The sequence below is a fragment of the Pholcus phalangioides genome, unplaced genomic scaffold (genome assembly GCF_987345545.1).
Source record: "Pholcus phalangioides strain wild (caught in Gottingen) unplaced genomic scaffold, Ppha-v1.0 ptg000024l_1, whole genome shotgun sequence".
In the NCBI taxonomy this organism is placed as follows: Eukaryota; Metazoa; Arthropoda; class Arachnida; order Araneae; family Pholcidae; genus Pholcus; species Pholcus phalangioides.
In genome coordinates this window covers 4,764,722-4,780,113 of record NW_028301616.1, presented here as the reverse complement: position 1 = coordinate 4,780,113, position 15,392 = coordinate 4,764,722, and the positions used below count along the sequence as shown (strand labels likewise).

Here is a 15,392-nt window from a genome sequence, read left to right as displayed (position 1 = left end):
AAAACTGAATTTGCAATGAACAAAATTTTATGAAAATAAGATCAATCTCTGGAATCCTGGACCAGAAAGGGATACAGAAAGTGGGGATAGATCATAAGTCGAAGACCTTCAAGTGCCGAAGTATATGGGAAAAATAGGTGTGTGTGAAATGCAAGACTATCCAACGGACCTACATAAAAAATCGTCCCTCATCATCACCATAGGCCCGCTCCTGCCCTGGGCTAGAGTTCAGTGCGCTTCCTTCTTGTGGAAATGCTATGCATGGCCATCTCATCGTCATGAGTCCCTCGGAAAAGTGATGTTCTGGGAACCTCATACTGAGCTTGAAGTATGTATGTTCTTAATTATATAACCTGTTTAAATAGCCGCTCAAAAATAATAGTACCAAATTTCATCATGTAGCGTCCCCCCACCCAATGGACACGAGGTACCTCTAGGGCAGTGGTACGCAAACAGTGGGTCGTGATCATCCTGGGGTGGGATCACGTCAATGAGCTGTGTGATCGTGAGAAATTCTCCAAAATAAAAACTTCCAAATAAGAAATTCATTTTTATTTAAAAATTTGTCAAACCTAAAGAACGCCTTTATTCAGCTGAGCTAATTACCATGTATCATACAATGTCATTTTATCGAATTATACTTGCACAATAATCAATATATTGGTTCCGTCATGCCAGAATCACGAATGTGCAATGTCCTTGCGAAAAAAGGAACGTGGTAAATGACGTTTGAAAATGTTACTCTCCCCATGTTACTCTATATGGAAGTTATTTCCCTCAAATGTTTTGTAACGTGCGTTCCAATGGGGATACACATTTGCGGTTCAGGCACAACTTAGATAGCAAAACAAGGTATTCAAACAGCTGATAGAAAAAAAGGAAAATTTGTATATTTGTGCTTCTGGCATGCGGCGGACTATATCAAATTGATACCTTTACAGGGTGACTTTAGAAAGGATCACCCAATTTCTCAAACTTGTATATTTCTTATAAATTAAAAACACAGAATAGAATGATAAGTAACATGTAAATATACGGGGGAAAATGTATCTACGTTTTATGAACAATTTTTGTTATTGGTCGATTTCAAGTGTCGAATCATTTTGAAATCGAATGATTCTTTCTTAACCACCCTGTATACGAAAATCAAGGACCATACACCTCGCTAAACTTCCATATTGCATAAGGAACCTAAGTGAACCAAAAGCACAGTGTAAATATTTATATGATATTAGAAAAAATTGAATATCTTTGGAAGCCAATATCGCCTAATTTAAATCAAAACAAGCGGTCGGAAAAGTGCTTTCGAGACGGTACATTTACTGGCAAAAAATCTGAATGTCCCGGTATTCAGGGACATATGGTCCACCTTTGTAGGGGTCGCCGATTAATTTTTTTTATTTATTTATTTACACATAAATAAATAAAAATTAATCGGTGACTCCTACAAAGGTGGACCATATGTCCCTGAATACCGGGATATTTAGTCAGAAGAGGGTCGCGTTTCAGAAAGCTTGCGCACCACTGCTCTAGGGCATACTCAACTTAAGGCCAACGGACCGAATATGACCCGCGGAGTCAGGCAATGTGGCTTGTGACAATCACCCAAGCCACTCAAGTGGCCGGCGAAAGATGCGCATTTCCGGGTGAGCTGCTAACGATACATATCCATATCATTTGAGCAACCCCTAAGAGCATTTCCAGATCACTTAAATTACTCGCGGCATATTTCAAGATCAATGAAATTGTCCGCGGCACATTGCCAGATCATTTAAATTATCCACGTCATATTTCCAAATCACATAAATTACCCGCGGCATATTTCGAGTTCACTTAAATTACCCGCGGCGCATTTCCAGACCACTTAAATTAACCCCGACTCATTTAGATAACTCAAGTGGCCCACGACACATTTAGAGATCACATGAGTCCTAGTAGATAATTCAGGTGGCCCGCGTTGACACGTTTCCAAAGCAATGAAGTGGCCCGCACTGTACAAAAGTTTGAGCACCGTTGTCAAGGCATCTTGGTTTTTCCAGCCTCGATGAGCTCGCTAGGGATTGAAGGCGTCTCACTTACGCTCATTGTACCAATCTTGACCTATATTAGAACTAGAATAAAGGTCATTATTTGAGACCTTGGGTAGCGTATCTTGGCCATCTGCCCAGTCTTCTCGAGACCGTCTCGTAACGACGAGAGCCATCGCCAAAAGGAAAAAGCTTAATGATGCCCTGTCATGTCAATCTTTTTTTTCCAGGAATTGCATTTACATATTCCAATTCTTGTCTCGAAATATTATCGTGCTCATTTATTTGGCGGACTCCAAATGAACCGCATCTGGAGCCAATTTCTGAAAAATTCGGATCGATATTTAGAGCGAATAGCAAGAAGGTATTTCCTTGGGAGCGAGTAAAACAGCTTTTTCGACATCGTGTTTTCGGCATTCGGTGACGTGTAGAGCTATAAAAACTCCAGGTTTACTTCTAGTCATTGGGTTCAGCTATACATTTTAGTCGAATGGCTTGTACGTGCCATCGAGTTGATGGCTGTCTTCATGGGAAGAACGACGGGAGTGATTCGATACTTGCGAGCACGGGGCAAGGGGAGCCATCACTATAAATCTTTGCTAACTCTTCCGACACAGCTCTGCCTTTTTTGAGGTAACGGAAGTAAGGTGCTTTGCATCAGTCCGGGGTCTATCTATCTACCCCGGTCCCGGCGAATGTAATACGCCATACGGGGTTCCCCGGAGGAAGCATTTATTTTCTCAAACGTGAATCATATTGAAAATATTGGGGGGGGGGGGCTTATAAATATCGGGAAGAGGGAGTTCAGGGGTTAAAATTATTGCCGTGGGAATACACTGGGTACCATCTATAACATAAAATACTCCTGTAGTTGAAAAATAATTTTGTATAATAAAGCAAGGGTGGCTGTGGCGCAACCGTGAAAAGTGTTATGAATATTCAAATAATATAAATAGACTAAAATCATTCTTTCTACAAAAGGAACCCGAAAATATTATTTCACTGTGTTTGGTAATGGTGATGAGATTGGTTGTTGCACTCTGCACCTGCGACGCGCCAGATAGGGATTCCGTCCAAACTTGCGGCTCTGTCAATAAATGACACACTCCGCAAGATTCAAAGCTAAAAAACATGTTGGTAGTTTGAAATCTCATAATAAAACAGTTCTGCCAACTAAATATTTAAAAAAAAATCATAAATGGATTTCATTCATCACTGATTACGGAAATTAAAGTGCATTCATTAACAAAAAAAATGGAGAATATCATGGAAAATGGGACATGTGGTCACCATATGTAGGGGGGTTGGTCGATAAAACTCTTGTCCAAAGAGGGTCACGTTTCAAAAAGTTTGGGAACCACTGCCGTACAGGATGTACAGTCTATAGACTCTCCACTATCCAGACTCCTACCATCTGGACTAGTTAAAAAAACCATTAATGACTAGCGCTAGGATTATTATGACCGAATAACCGACAGAATATGCTCCATAAAAAATGAATTTATCCCTAAAAAGACCTAAAAATATACTTTCATAAATTAGCTGACCATATTTCGTCGAGGAAAATTACGGGAAATCCACCAATCATTGTAAAAAAATGATTCCAACGGTACGTAAATAAAATTTCCAATAGTTTTGCTGATTTCTCCGAAAAATCGCCAATCATTGCCGAAAAAACTATGTCAAAGGTAAGTAAAATTGCCAATTATTGCTTAAATCGGCAATGAAATGAAGAGAGAGAGCTTGGGGGGGGGGGGGAAATCCCTCTTCATTGTTAGTCTTAAATATACAAAATAATGCTCCAAAATATGAAAATATGGTTTAAATTCAAGAAAAATTCAAATTAAAATGACTGATATGTAAAAAATAGCGAAACATGCAAAAGGCATAAAAAATATGAAAGTCATAAAAATCCGAGCTCTATTAATGACCTTCAACATTACCTTTTGACATTTGCGTAATCATTCATTTAAGAACAGTAAAGTAAGTTTAAATAATTTTAGCAAGAATTAGCCTACGCTTATTTTATACATATTTTGTTCATTTTGAAAGTGTGTGTATTTGTACTATAAATCAGTATTTTCCAGCGCCCTCTCGATGTAGTGGACCCCATTTAGTGCAGGTCAAGTCAAACGAAGTGGGCGTACCCAGCGAGGGGGACAGCTGCCCCCCCCCCCAGCTCAGATCCCGGGTACACCCTTGCTTCATGCAATAATAGTAAATGAAAATGATCCCACGGACCCTTGAGGGTCCGTTGAAAAACACTGCTGTATATTGTGCATGACTTTATTTAAGCCCGAAATATTATATATATATATGTAAGTTAGATATTATACAGTTTGGCATCATTTTGACATTGATTGGCGATTTCTTGTAATTTCCGCTATTTTTCTCTTGGAAATATGGCCAAGGGGCCGTTCAAGTATTACGTCAGCAAATTTTTTGCCATTTTTGACCACCCCTTCCCTTCCCCCGTCAGCAAAAGTAAGCAAAACTCTGACCCCTCTCCCCAGCATAATTTCGTCAGCACTGCTCCCTACCTTCCAACGCATATTGGTAGGATCAGAAATGTAGGCGGATGGGACATAGGGGGCTCATGCGCCTCCCCCCCCCCCCAACGAAAAAAAAATTTTTTAAATCGAAATTTCGAAAGAGAAAAATATGAAGTTTATATGTTATTACAATCAATTTCTGTTTATTTCAATGCTATTTGAAGGGTACTCCAAATTTCTCTTTAAGAAATTCATTGCGACCCACCCTTTGAGCCATACATGGTAAACCCTTGGCCCGCAGACCAAATTTGGCCCTGAAGGTTATCTGATGTGGCCTGCCCCTCTCCCCCCCCCAAACCTAATTTTATAAAACTGAACTAAACGGTACATTTACAAATCACTTAAGTGACCCGTGGCACAATTCCAGAGCATTTAAGTGGCCCGTAGCTCATTTTCACATCACTGAAGTAGGCCTCAAAGATCACTTTCACATTCAAAGATCACAAGTAATCCGGACACACTTCCAAAACACTCAAACGATCCGTAGCACATTTAGAGATCCCTTGAGTGACATGTGGCACAGTTTCAGAGCATTTGAGCCGCCCCCAGTGCGGTTCTACATCACTCAAGTTACACGCGGAACATTCCCAGATTACTTAAGTGATCCGTGGCATAATTACGGATCACTTGAGCAAAGTGTGGCACAGTTCCAGAGCACTTAAGCGGCCCGGACAAATTTCCAGAGAACTTGAAGGATCTGTGAAACATTCAGAGATCACTAAAGCGGCTCTGTAGGGGACTTATCAATGTCGAGAATGTTAGTTCAGGTGCCCAATAACTATCGAAAGGTTTTTACGTTTTTGGCGCACCGAATAAGGTGCCATTAAGAATATTTCATATATTCATAAAGGGGGGGGGGGGTTGATGACGTAAGCATCATCCAAACGCCCCCCCCCCGTCATCAAAAGTCAGCAAATCGGAAATCCCCCCCCCCCCCATCGATGCTGACGTAATACTTGAATGACCCCCCCAACCAATTTATAAAAGCATATTTTCAGGTCTTTTACGATATATTTTTACGTTTTTAACGGCATATTTTTTGTTTTTTTAGGGTATTAAAGCATTTTCTATGGAGCAAATTCTGTCGATTTTTAGATCATCAAATTTCTAGCTCTAATAACAACCACCCTTTCTCCTCCTTCCCACGTTCTTACTGCTACGAGGCTCCCTTGCCGGCCCTTCCTTTCCCACCATTCTGCGATGTGGTGTGACCATACGATCCTTATTTTATGGGGCACACATGCATACATATATTTTTAATTAGCCCTTCCTAAAATATTTTATAATTTTATCATGAAAACAATTCAGTGGCATTGAGAGTTGGCATCAAATCAATTTGAAGAGTTAAATTGATGAGACTTAAAATTTCCTAGGGAGGCGCGCCGTCTTCAAGAGAGCCGCCACTGCACTACATTTATGTTTTTTTTTTCTTTGCAGGTCGGTATCAATTACCAGCCTCCCACAGTTGTTCCGGGAGGGGACCTCGCTAAGGTGCCTCGTGCCGTTTGCATGCTGTCCAACACGACTGCCATTGCCGAAGCCTGGGCCAGGCTCGACCACAAATTCGACCTGATGTATGCGAAGCGGGCGTTTGTCCACTGGTACGTCGGTGAGGGCATGGAAGAAGGTGAATTCTCCGAGGCCAGGGAAGATCTAGCTGCGCTCGAAAAGGACTACGAAGAGGTCGGCATCGATTCCGCCGAAGGGGCCGAAGAAGAAGGCGAAGAATTCTAATAAGAAAAAAAAAACTAAGAATTTTTTTTTTTCTTTTGTAATCTTTAAGAATGCTAATCAAGCTTAAGAAAAAAATTTGAATTCATTTTTTTTGTGTGTGTTCGGTAGGAAAAAAAACCATATCAATTTTTTTTAATTTATATCGAGGCCACGCCCCCTTGGCAATGACGTCATCGATGACGTAAATGAGATCTTTATAATTATCGTTTTATATGCTGTGCAAGTTCAATCGATATCCGTATATGAATCCTGATTTGTGAATAGTATGTATTTTGAAAAAAAGCATCTGAGGAAGTTTTGAAATTTACCATATGTACCAAACTGCAAATTATTCCACGTCATCCAGATCAAATTCGTTCATTCGCTATACGATCTATGCCTCGTTAATGGTCACTATGTACTCCAGACATTCTTTGCCATGTACAGGCTCAGGTATCCATTCTGTCTGCAATAATACACACGTACCACTTACTGCTATTGCCCAATCCATTCTTCCGTAGCCCACATTTACTGCCATCTATTGCGGACCAAACCGATGTGGGACCCATTTTGCATTCTTCCACATGTACAATAGCTCGATTACTGTATACTTACAGGCTCCCGAATTGAACCTGCAATAATCCATCGACAGCTCTGGACTAAGTTATGTAAGCTATGTCTCGTCAATGTCTGCATGTTCCAGACAGGTTGACGAATTCATTCTGAAGTTATCCACGCGTACCAACAACTGCTCTGGACTTGAGCCATGTCTCTTCCATGTCTGCATGTTTCAGACTGGTTAGCAAATTCACTCTGAAGTAATTCACGGGTACCGACAGCTGGTATGGACTAAGTAATATGAGCCATGTCTGCATGTTCGAGACTGACTTACAGATTCATTCTGAAGGATATAGTCTATGCGAACACCAAGTTATAAGCTGTAAACTAAGTTATGTGAGTCATGTCATGTCTGCATGTTCCAGACAGGTTCACTAATTGATTCTGAAGTAATCTACGCGTAGCAACTAAAGTGGTAAAGTGGTAAAAAAGCAGGCGCCTGACATACGCAGGCGTCATTCGGCGATGGTTGACAGTTTACCATCAACGCAGGTTCGATCTGGATGACGTGGTAAAAATTCCTGAATTTCATATTTTATGTATGCCATAAAAGTGAATTTGTTTCCACAGTGTACAGTAATTCCGTTGCTCAATGCTCTGAAGCATGTCATAACCAATAAGACCGTATGGCATGCATGTAAATGCTTTCAAAACGCTTTAAATTAATGTCAGATTTCGATTTTGTTTGCTGCTGTGACCGCACAGGTGACGCCGCATACTACTGTTCCTCGAGTAACATCGTCCATTGTCGACATGTGTGTGTTATAACATCTGTTTTTTTTTTTCCCTGATTGAATGCCTATTTGTGCCAAATTTTATTTCGCGGAGTATTCATATAAGCTCAATGGATCACTTGGCTGGTGGCAATCTTATCCACAGCGGCGCCGTTTAAATATTTGGCGATTGAATGCACATGGTTAAAAAAATGTTTGAATTTGGGATACGTGCAGTGTATGAATTAAATGTGTATCATTTGCTTGTTATATCGATCAATTCTAGTCACACAATTCGTGTAAATATAGTTTTGAAGTTCAAACTGGTAATAAATATCTTTTTCTTTTTCCTTATAATTATGCGTTTGATTCGAAAAACGTTGAAATCAAAATACAAAAATGATTCAATGAGTAGAGTACAATGTATTTTACATCCGAAAAGTGTCGAATGGGTAAAATGAAAATATACTTTCACGTGGAGGCTAAAATAAAATTTTTATAGAATAAAGAAATAAATATAAGAAATTCAATCGGTTTTTACAGATTGTAGTACAAAGGAGTCCCTGATTTTAAAATTAAATAACTTGTAAACGGTGATCGATAAGAACGAAACAAATACAAAGGCCACAACAGACAAAATGCCCAACGAGGTGGCTAAGAAAGCATGGCCACAAAAAATATGGATGTCACAGCAACCAAATATAATTACGATAAAATATAAATATACTGTCCATAAAAAGACTTGGCTTTAACCAAGCTTCTTGGTTTATCCCAATACGTTTATCGCATTTCTTCTTAAACGTGTCAATCGTGTTAGAATTCACGACACCCTCCGCCCGAACCAAGCTATCCCATTTATTCACAACCCTCTATTATAGAAAAAAACTCCCTGCGACACCACAACCTTGATTTGTCCCTTAAAAATCGATACTGGTGTCCTCCTTGTCAAGGCAGCCGATTGTCGGCGTATTAATAATTCGTGGTCTATCATGTTGAAAATTTTAATTTCGATCCCCCCACAGCTGCGTTCATCTAAAGCAGCGGTTCTCAACCTTTTTTGACTCGCGGAGCCCCTTTCAGTATATAATTTCTATGGCGGAGCCCTGTTTGACGGGGCTCCGCGGAGCACCGGTTGAGAACCGCTGATCTAAAGCATAGTTCCTAACCTTTTTTTCCCCACTGTCCCCTTCTTCACAAAATTTTTTCTCCCATCGCCCCCAACGAAATCTAATCCATAGAATCGGGTATGTTATACCCGTAGCTTCTACCGCCCCCCTGGAACTTTACGTCGACTCCAAGGGGGCGTTAACGCCCACGTTGGGAATCACTGATCTAAAGTAAACATTTTCAAAAAAAAATCAAGTCTCTCTTCATAACTCAAGCCTCGTGTGCCATCAAGAGCACGCGTAGCCCTTCTCTGCATTCCCTCGACCAAGTCAATGTCCCTCCGTAGGTATGGTCTCCAAAACCTGACGGCATACTCCAATCCAGGATGAACTAAGCCCCGGAAAAGTGGAAGAAAGGAACAAGCGATATGTTTACTTTAAAATCGTATAAAAGTCTGATACAGAGATTTCAAAATTAGTTACAAATATTTAACCACTTTACGATCATTGACGTAATACTGCGTCCAAACGACAGTGTGGAATAAATTCAAACAAGTCTATCCGTTTTCTTTCCTCTCTCTCTCCTCACAACCACGAAACTTTGCTGCAACCTTATGAAAAAAGGGAGGTAAAAAGCTTCTACTCTAAGGTTAAATAGGTTCCACTATATATATGTACAAAAGTGGGGAAAAAGAACAGGTAGGTGAAGGTGAAAAACTAGAAATATACACCATTCCTACTCTCTCTCTCTCTCTCTTAGGCCGGGATTAATAAAAGTTTGATAAAAGTAATTTTATAGAACTTGAAAAATGCCACCAATAAGATTATCAGTTTCATTTGCTCGAATGTAACCTATGAGCTTTATCAGTTGAATTTTTTGAGTTTTATACAAGGGATTTTATCAAACTTTTATAGTGTAATACCGGCCTTATCTAAGTATTACAGATAACAGATAGAAACTGTAGTAAATATAACTAGTAAATATAAATAACTATATAGTAAATATAAACTGTTTTTCTCACATTTGCTAGGTTTTTTTTTTTATATACTTTTCTTTTTTTCCCTTCCTTTTTCTAACATGCCATTACGTTAGAGAGCAAGGTTATCATATTTATCGCTGATTCGTCAGAGATCATTCGAATTTCTTGCCAGTCCCTTGTAAGCGAAGCGGTTAAAGAAAGATCCATCAAAGATAAAGACAAACAGCTTGAAGCATTTGAAAGAAAAAATGTTTCGACGCTTTTTTTTTCATTTACAAAATTTATACATGCTTACCTTTAGGGACGAGGAGGTACTGTATGGGTTCACAAATAAATGTCTTCATACTTTCGTTCAACATGCATCATCGTGGGAAAATGTCAGGAATTTTGCGATTTTACGGGATATCAGTGAATTTAGTCAAAAAATTGCAATTTATTGCCGCCACCACACAATGCAATTTTCCAATTTATTTATTTACACATCTCAACAGGCTGAGCCCAATTACAGAGATGGGAAACACACGGAAATAAAGAATACGAAAAATACAAGTAATGGGGATTAATTAGAATAGCAAAGTAATAACAATTCATCGAATTTACACGTTAAAAATAAAATCATCGACAAACATATTGCTGATGAAATTGCTGTGTTGGGGGAGGAATGTAGAACTGCTGTAAATCACAGTAAACAAAAGCGTATTTTACGGAGAAAAAATATTCAAATGACCATATTCATTGAGAAAAGTACGTTTAACCGAGATCTTAAATAGGATAAAATACGTGAAATAACCAATTGTCATAAAAAACGTTTCCAGAAGTTGGCATAATCACCAATTATTATTGAAATTGCGAAAAAAAACGTTGAACCTGAAAAATCAGTGAGGTGAATGTTCTCATTCTCAAAATTACCATGTAGTTTATATATTGTGAAAACGCTGTGTGTGTATTCACGATCTTGGTAAATGTTACAATTTCAATATTTATTGTATAAATATTTTTTTTTTTTTTTCGAACCGAGCACAACTCAGGTCTATTGCCATAGGCAATTTACTACCTAGTGAGTTGTGCCGGAAGTGCAAGTGCGTGTACCTAACAGTCTGAGTGCGTATCTAGTGTTGTGTATGATTTTTCAGTGCTGCCATCTATATCTCAGAAGTGAAGTGAGTGATGTGTAGTGACTAAATATTTGTACTGTTTGTAGGACTGCTGCTCTCTGTGGCGAGACTTTTTAACGGGGAGATCGGCTCGAAGTTGGGAACCACAGAAAACCAACCAGCCGACCACCACTGTGGCGACGGTGGGGCTCGAACCCGGGTCCCCGCGATGCGATAAATATAAATATTAATATATATAAATATAAATAAAATATAATAAATATAAATATATAAGATATGTATAAATATTGCTGTATTTTGGTTACATTTGACATCCATATTTTTTTTTTTTTTTTCAGCAACCTGGTTAGGCAATTTGCCTGTTGTGGCCTTTGCATTTGTATAAAAAAAATCGGTACCACCAAAATTGAAGGAATGTCCCGTAACACGGGACGCAAGTGAACCGTCAAATTGTTTCAGACATTCTACTGGTCTTTGTATTCAGAAAGGCAGGCTGACAAACGGGGATACATAGAATTTATTGCCATGTTAATTTGTAACACGGGTGTTTCAAAAATAGAAGTAAAATGGATAAAAGTGAAAAATTCTAACATTGATTTTATTTCTGTTGGGATGTTGCCACTAAAATTTTTAACTGCATTTGTGGATTTTTGTTAATATCCGTACTTGCATTAAATTCCAGATGGCCCATAAGGACCGGCCTTCTTTTGAAAAAAAAGTTTAAAAAAAGCAGTTAAATATAGAGATACGCTTCTAATAAATCATTTAAGAGGTTTTTCCGTCAGTCATTTTTTACTTCAAATCCATTCTACTTTCATCCTTACTTCCATTTTTTTTAACACCCGTGTGATTAATAAGGCGGCAAGAAATGCTATATAGGCGTGACATCTTCCGCGTCACTAAAGGTGAGCATGTAGAAATTTGTAGTAAATAGAAAAAGACTGAAACCTTTTTCAAATGCTTCAAGCCGTTTGTCTCTATCTTCAACAGATTTTTTTTTAGTATTTGTTTTTCAAATCATATGCCAGAACTTCTGAGCCACACCCTGTATCATGTTGTCACAGTTATAAATGTTTCGTGTTCTAGTAGTGTGCTGCCCCCTCCCCCCCCCATCTTCAATATTTTGAAGAGAAAAGGGCAGGTACTTGAATTTTCGCGTCATGTAAGTAGTGTTTAAGATCTGCTTGCTCTCTGTGAGGTTTATTTTAGACTTAAATTCAAAATAACTCGTCGGAAAGCATGCAAACATTTTCTGGAAGTTAAAAGAATAGAACGAGAAGTACACAAAATATCTTGATTAAAAATGAAAAGAACTCAATTGAAAGTGGCTAGAAGCTGAGAATTCAACAAGGAGAAATAAAAAATTAGAAAATTCAAATATTCTTAAAATGGGAAGTACACATGGTTTCTACCCAAAGGTTTTGATCCATGGACGAAACAAGTTTTTGAGCTCCCAAGACTAGTGTCAAAGATAAATGTCTAACTACATTTACTGATTGAAAATTAGTGAATGTTGTTAGAATTTAGAATCTTCACAGTTAATTGGGGTCCTGAAGAGCAGTAAAAGCCCCTCATCTGAAAGTCCGGTCCAGACGTGGAGGACACACACACAGAAAAAAAATTTCAAACCGATTGTCAAACGCAATCAATCGAAGAGAATAAAAAAAATATTTCAAACTTTTTTGCTAAATGAATTCCATGGGAATATTTCAAAATGATTTAAACTTTAAGCTAAAACAATTTAAAGGGGAGAGAACTTGAAATATTTGAAACTGCAATCAAATTCTATCGAAAGAATGACAAAACGTGATGTTCAGTAGGAGAAATGCTAAATATATTCACTATAAGCCAAACTAATAGAATGGGAAGAATATAAAATATTTCACACCGCTAACCAAATGATAAGAATTCAATGAGAAAATAATATTTCAAGCTGAAAACCAAAGAATTCAATTTGGGGGGAAAAAAACAACATTAATCTTCCGTTTCGAGATATTTTATTTGAAATCAAACGAAGAAATTACACTTCATAAATACAAATATATTCACACTGCAAATACATTTAGTTGGAAAAAAATATACGTTAATATACATTTTTTTAACATTTATAATAAAAAAAACCACACCATCAAAATACACAACGAGATGTAAAAAATGAAATAAAATCAGCATAAAACGCTGATTTCTTTCTTATTTCTTGGATCGCATCAAAAAACAAAGCCCGGAGAAGAAAAGCACGAACGCATTATGCATTCAATATATAATATGTAATACTACGTCTTCCAGATCAAAAACCCATTCACCAACCAAACCATCGCTGAACGGCACCATGGCACTATTAGCCACCTTCTTTTTGGTCAAGTAAGTTCTTGCATTGTTATGTATCATGTACTGGTTACAAAATGAATTACGGATGTTCGAGAATGTAATTCGATTGTTCTACGGGATGTTTCAGAAAGACGTCGTAACTTTGAAATGATATAACTTGGAAGCAGTGACAGATACAAAGATTGAACAAGTGGTTCATTTGTGGGGCAGACCCGAAATTTCAAATACACTGGTTTGCAAAATTAATTGTAGTTTTAACTAATAGATGGCACCACAGTCGTTTTATTTCACTGACTTTTCTATTTGAAGGTCAGAAAGAGTCCTCAAACGTTGTATGAGATTGAGCACTTCATCCATGGGGCATACACATCCATTGCAGGAAAGTGGCTTCGAACACCACTCTTGTCATTTGTCCTGTACTTGCTAGGCAAGGCGACTATTCCCAATCCATTGTAATGTGATTTTACATTATTTGCGAACGAGAATATAACACTCAGTTTGGAGGAACGTGGCAACATCTTAGTTGGCTAAAGTTGTAACTAATTTTACAAACCCGCGTTGTGAAATTCCAGGCATCACGATGGCAATCGAAAAAGATGCCCTTAAACTAGAATCGAAAATTCGCTGAACCTATTCTGGAATTCCCAACTCTACGTGCCACAATGTTCTAACCAAGAAACTTCACATGTGCAAGAATACAAACTGGATCCCACACAGAACCCAGAGCAGCTTTCGGTACGTGTGAATTAATGTAGAATAAATTCATCAGCAACGAAGAAGCTATGTGCAACATATAGTAACCATTGGCAAGACATGGATCACAACTGTAGTTAAATCGCATAACTTAGCTCAGAGCAGCTGGTGGTACACGTGGAATGCTTCAGAATGAGTTTGTAAGCCTTCGGAGCAGAGATTAACGAAGCATGAATCCTATGTGTTCAGAGGAGTTGATGGATTATTGCAGAATTAAATCGGGAGTCTGTGAGTATATTGTAACTAAGAAACCGCACAAGTAGAAGCAGAATGCAAAATGGGTCGCACGTAAACTGGGACCACAGCAGTTGGCGGTAAACAAATAACTGCAGAATAGGTCACTCATGAGCAATTGGTAGTGAGGATTCTTGCAGACATTGAATTTATGAAGCTGTAAGTGGTAAAGAAGCCGTTTGAGGTATAGGGTAACCACTGACGAGACACGAATCCTCATCCCAAATTACACATGCTACGGATATTGCGACCAAGAAACTGCGCATGCGGAAGAAAAAGCAGTCTTCCACATGAACTTAATCTTGAGCAGTTTTGGTACGTGTGGATTTCCCAAGAAAGAAATTTACACACGAGCTTGTAAGCAAAAAATAAAAGCAGGAGCCACCTGGAACTTACATTGACCATTGACGAGATATGAATCATTTCACGGCTGATTGGTGAACATGTTTGATCTAGATGACGCGATACATATAAGCACATCATGCTTCTTTATAATGTATCTCAGAGTTGTATATTCCTTGAATGTTCACTTATTATAGTGATATTAGATGAATCGTGAATGTACATGACCATCATCGTCATTGGATTCACCATCTCTTCTAGAAATCGCGTGGGTATTGAGTGGATAAATATAATTTACGCCCTCTATTGACACTTATTCGATAAAACACAATTGAGCATCGTTAAATATGATTCTTGAGTGAGTTTTAATCTGTGATATTTACTTAGTTTGTACACTGGTAAGGATGTAATCGACTTGATCGTGAAAGAAAATTGGAATCGATTACTCAGGTAAGAACAGTACGCCTGTATTGTGCGTACAGTCGTTGCACAGCGAAGTCGTAAAGTCTGTATTCGTCAGTCAAGTTGTTCCTGAGGACCTCTTTCGCTTCTTCAGACACGTGTTGTTTGTGAAGGTTCTTATTCCGATGCACACCTGCGGAAATAAATGTGTTGCGGAGTCACAAATTAAATTCAGCTAATACGGAGCAGGATTTTGCATAATGTACTCTCGAAAACTTTCACTTAATTAAATGCGGAATGCGAGAAACATAGGCGGAGATAGACTTGGAAGTCTGGGGGAAGGGGGTGGCACGGTGATGATGATGTCAATTCATATATACATGGGATCGATCAGTGGACTCCACCTTTGACGCTGGGCACCCCCATACCTCCGCCCATGGCGAAGGAATTTGCCTAGCTAGGCCCCTCAGGGCTATTTCAATGGCTTATTAATAAAGCCTAGCAGACTG

At 38.6% G+C, this 15,392-nt stretch overlaps 2 protein-coding genes across 4 annotated transcripts in view; one reads left to right on the top strand and one right to left on the bottom strand.

The window, feature by feature from the left end:
• Positions 1–7,980, top strand: part of LOC149068613 (tubulin alpha chain, testis-specific-like) — an 80,730-nt gene extending 72,750 nt beyond the window's left edge. For all 3 annotated transcript variants that reach the window (XM_089250379.1, XM_089250377.1, XM_089250378.1), the window contains exon 4: positions 6,017–7,980. In XM_089250379.1, coding sequence (XP_089106505.1) covers positions 6,017–6,313 — 297 coding nt within the window. In that variant the 3' untranslated portion in view covers positions 6,314–7,980. The remainder of the gene's footprint in view (positions 1–6,016) is intronic.
• A 4,948-nt stretch (positions 7,981–12,928) lies between these two features.
• The window catches only part of pip (heparan sulfate 2-O-sulfotransferase pipe), a 41,131-nt gene continuing 38,667 nt past the window's right edge, over positions 12,929–15,392 (bottom strand). Inside the window, exon 9 of the mRNA XM_089250768.1 lies at positions 12,929–15,076. Coding sequence (XP_089106894.1) covers positions 14,928–15,076 — 149 coding nt within the window. The 3' untranslated portion in view covers positions 12,929–14,927. The remainder of the gene's footprint in view (positions 15,077–15,392) is intronic.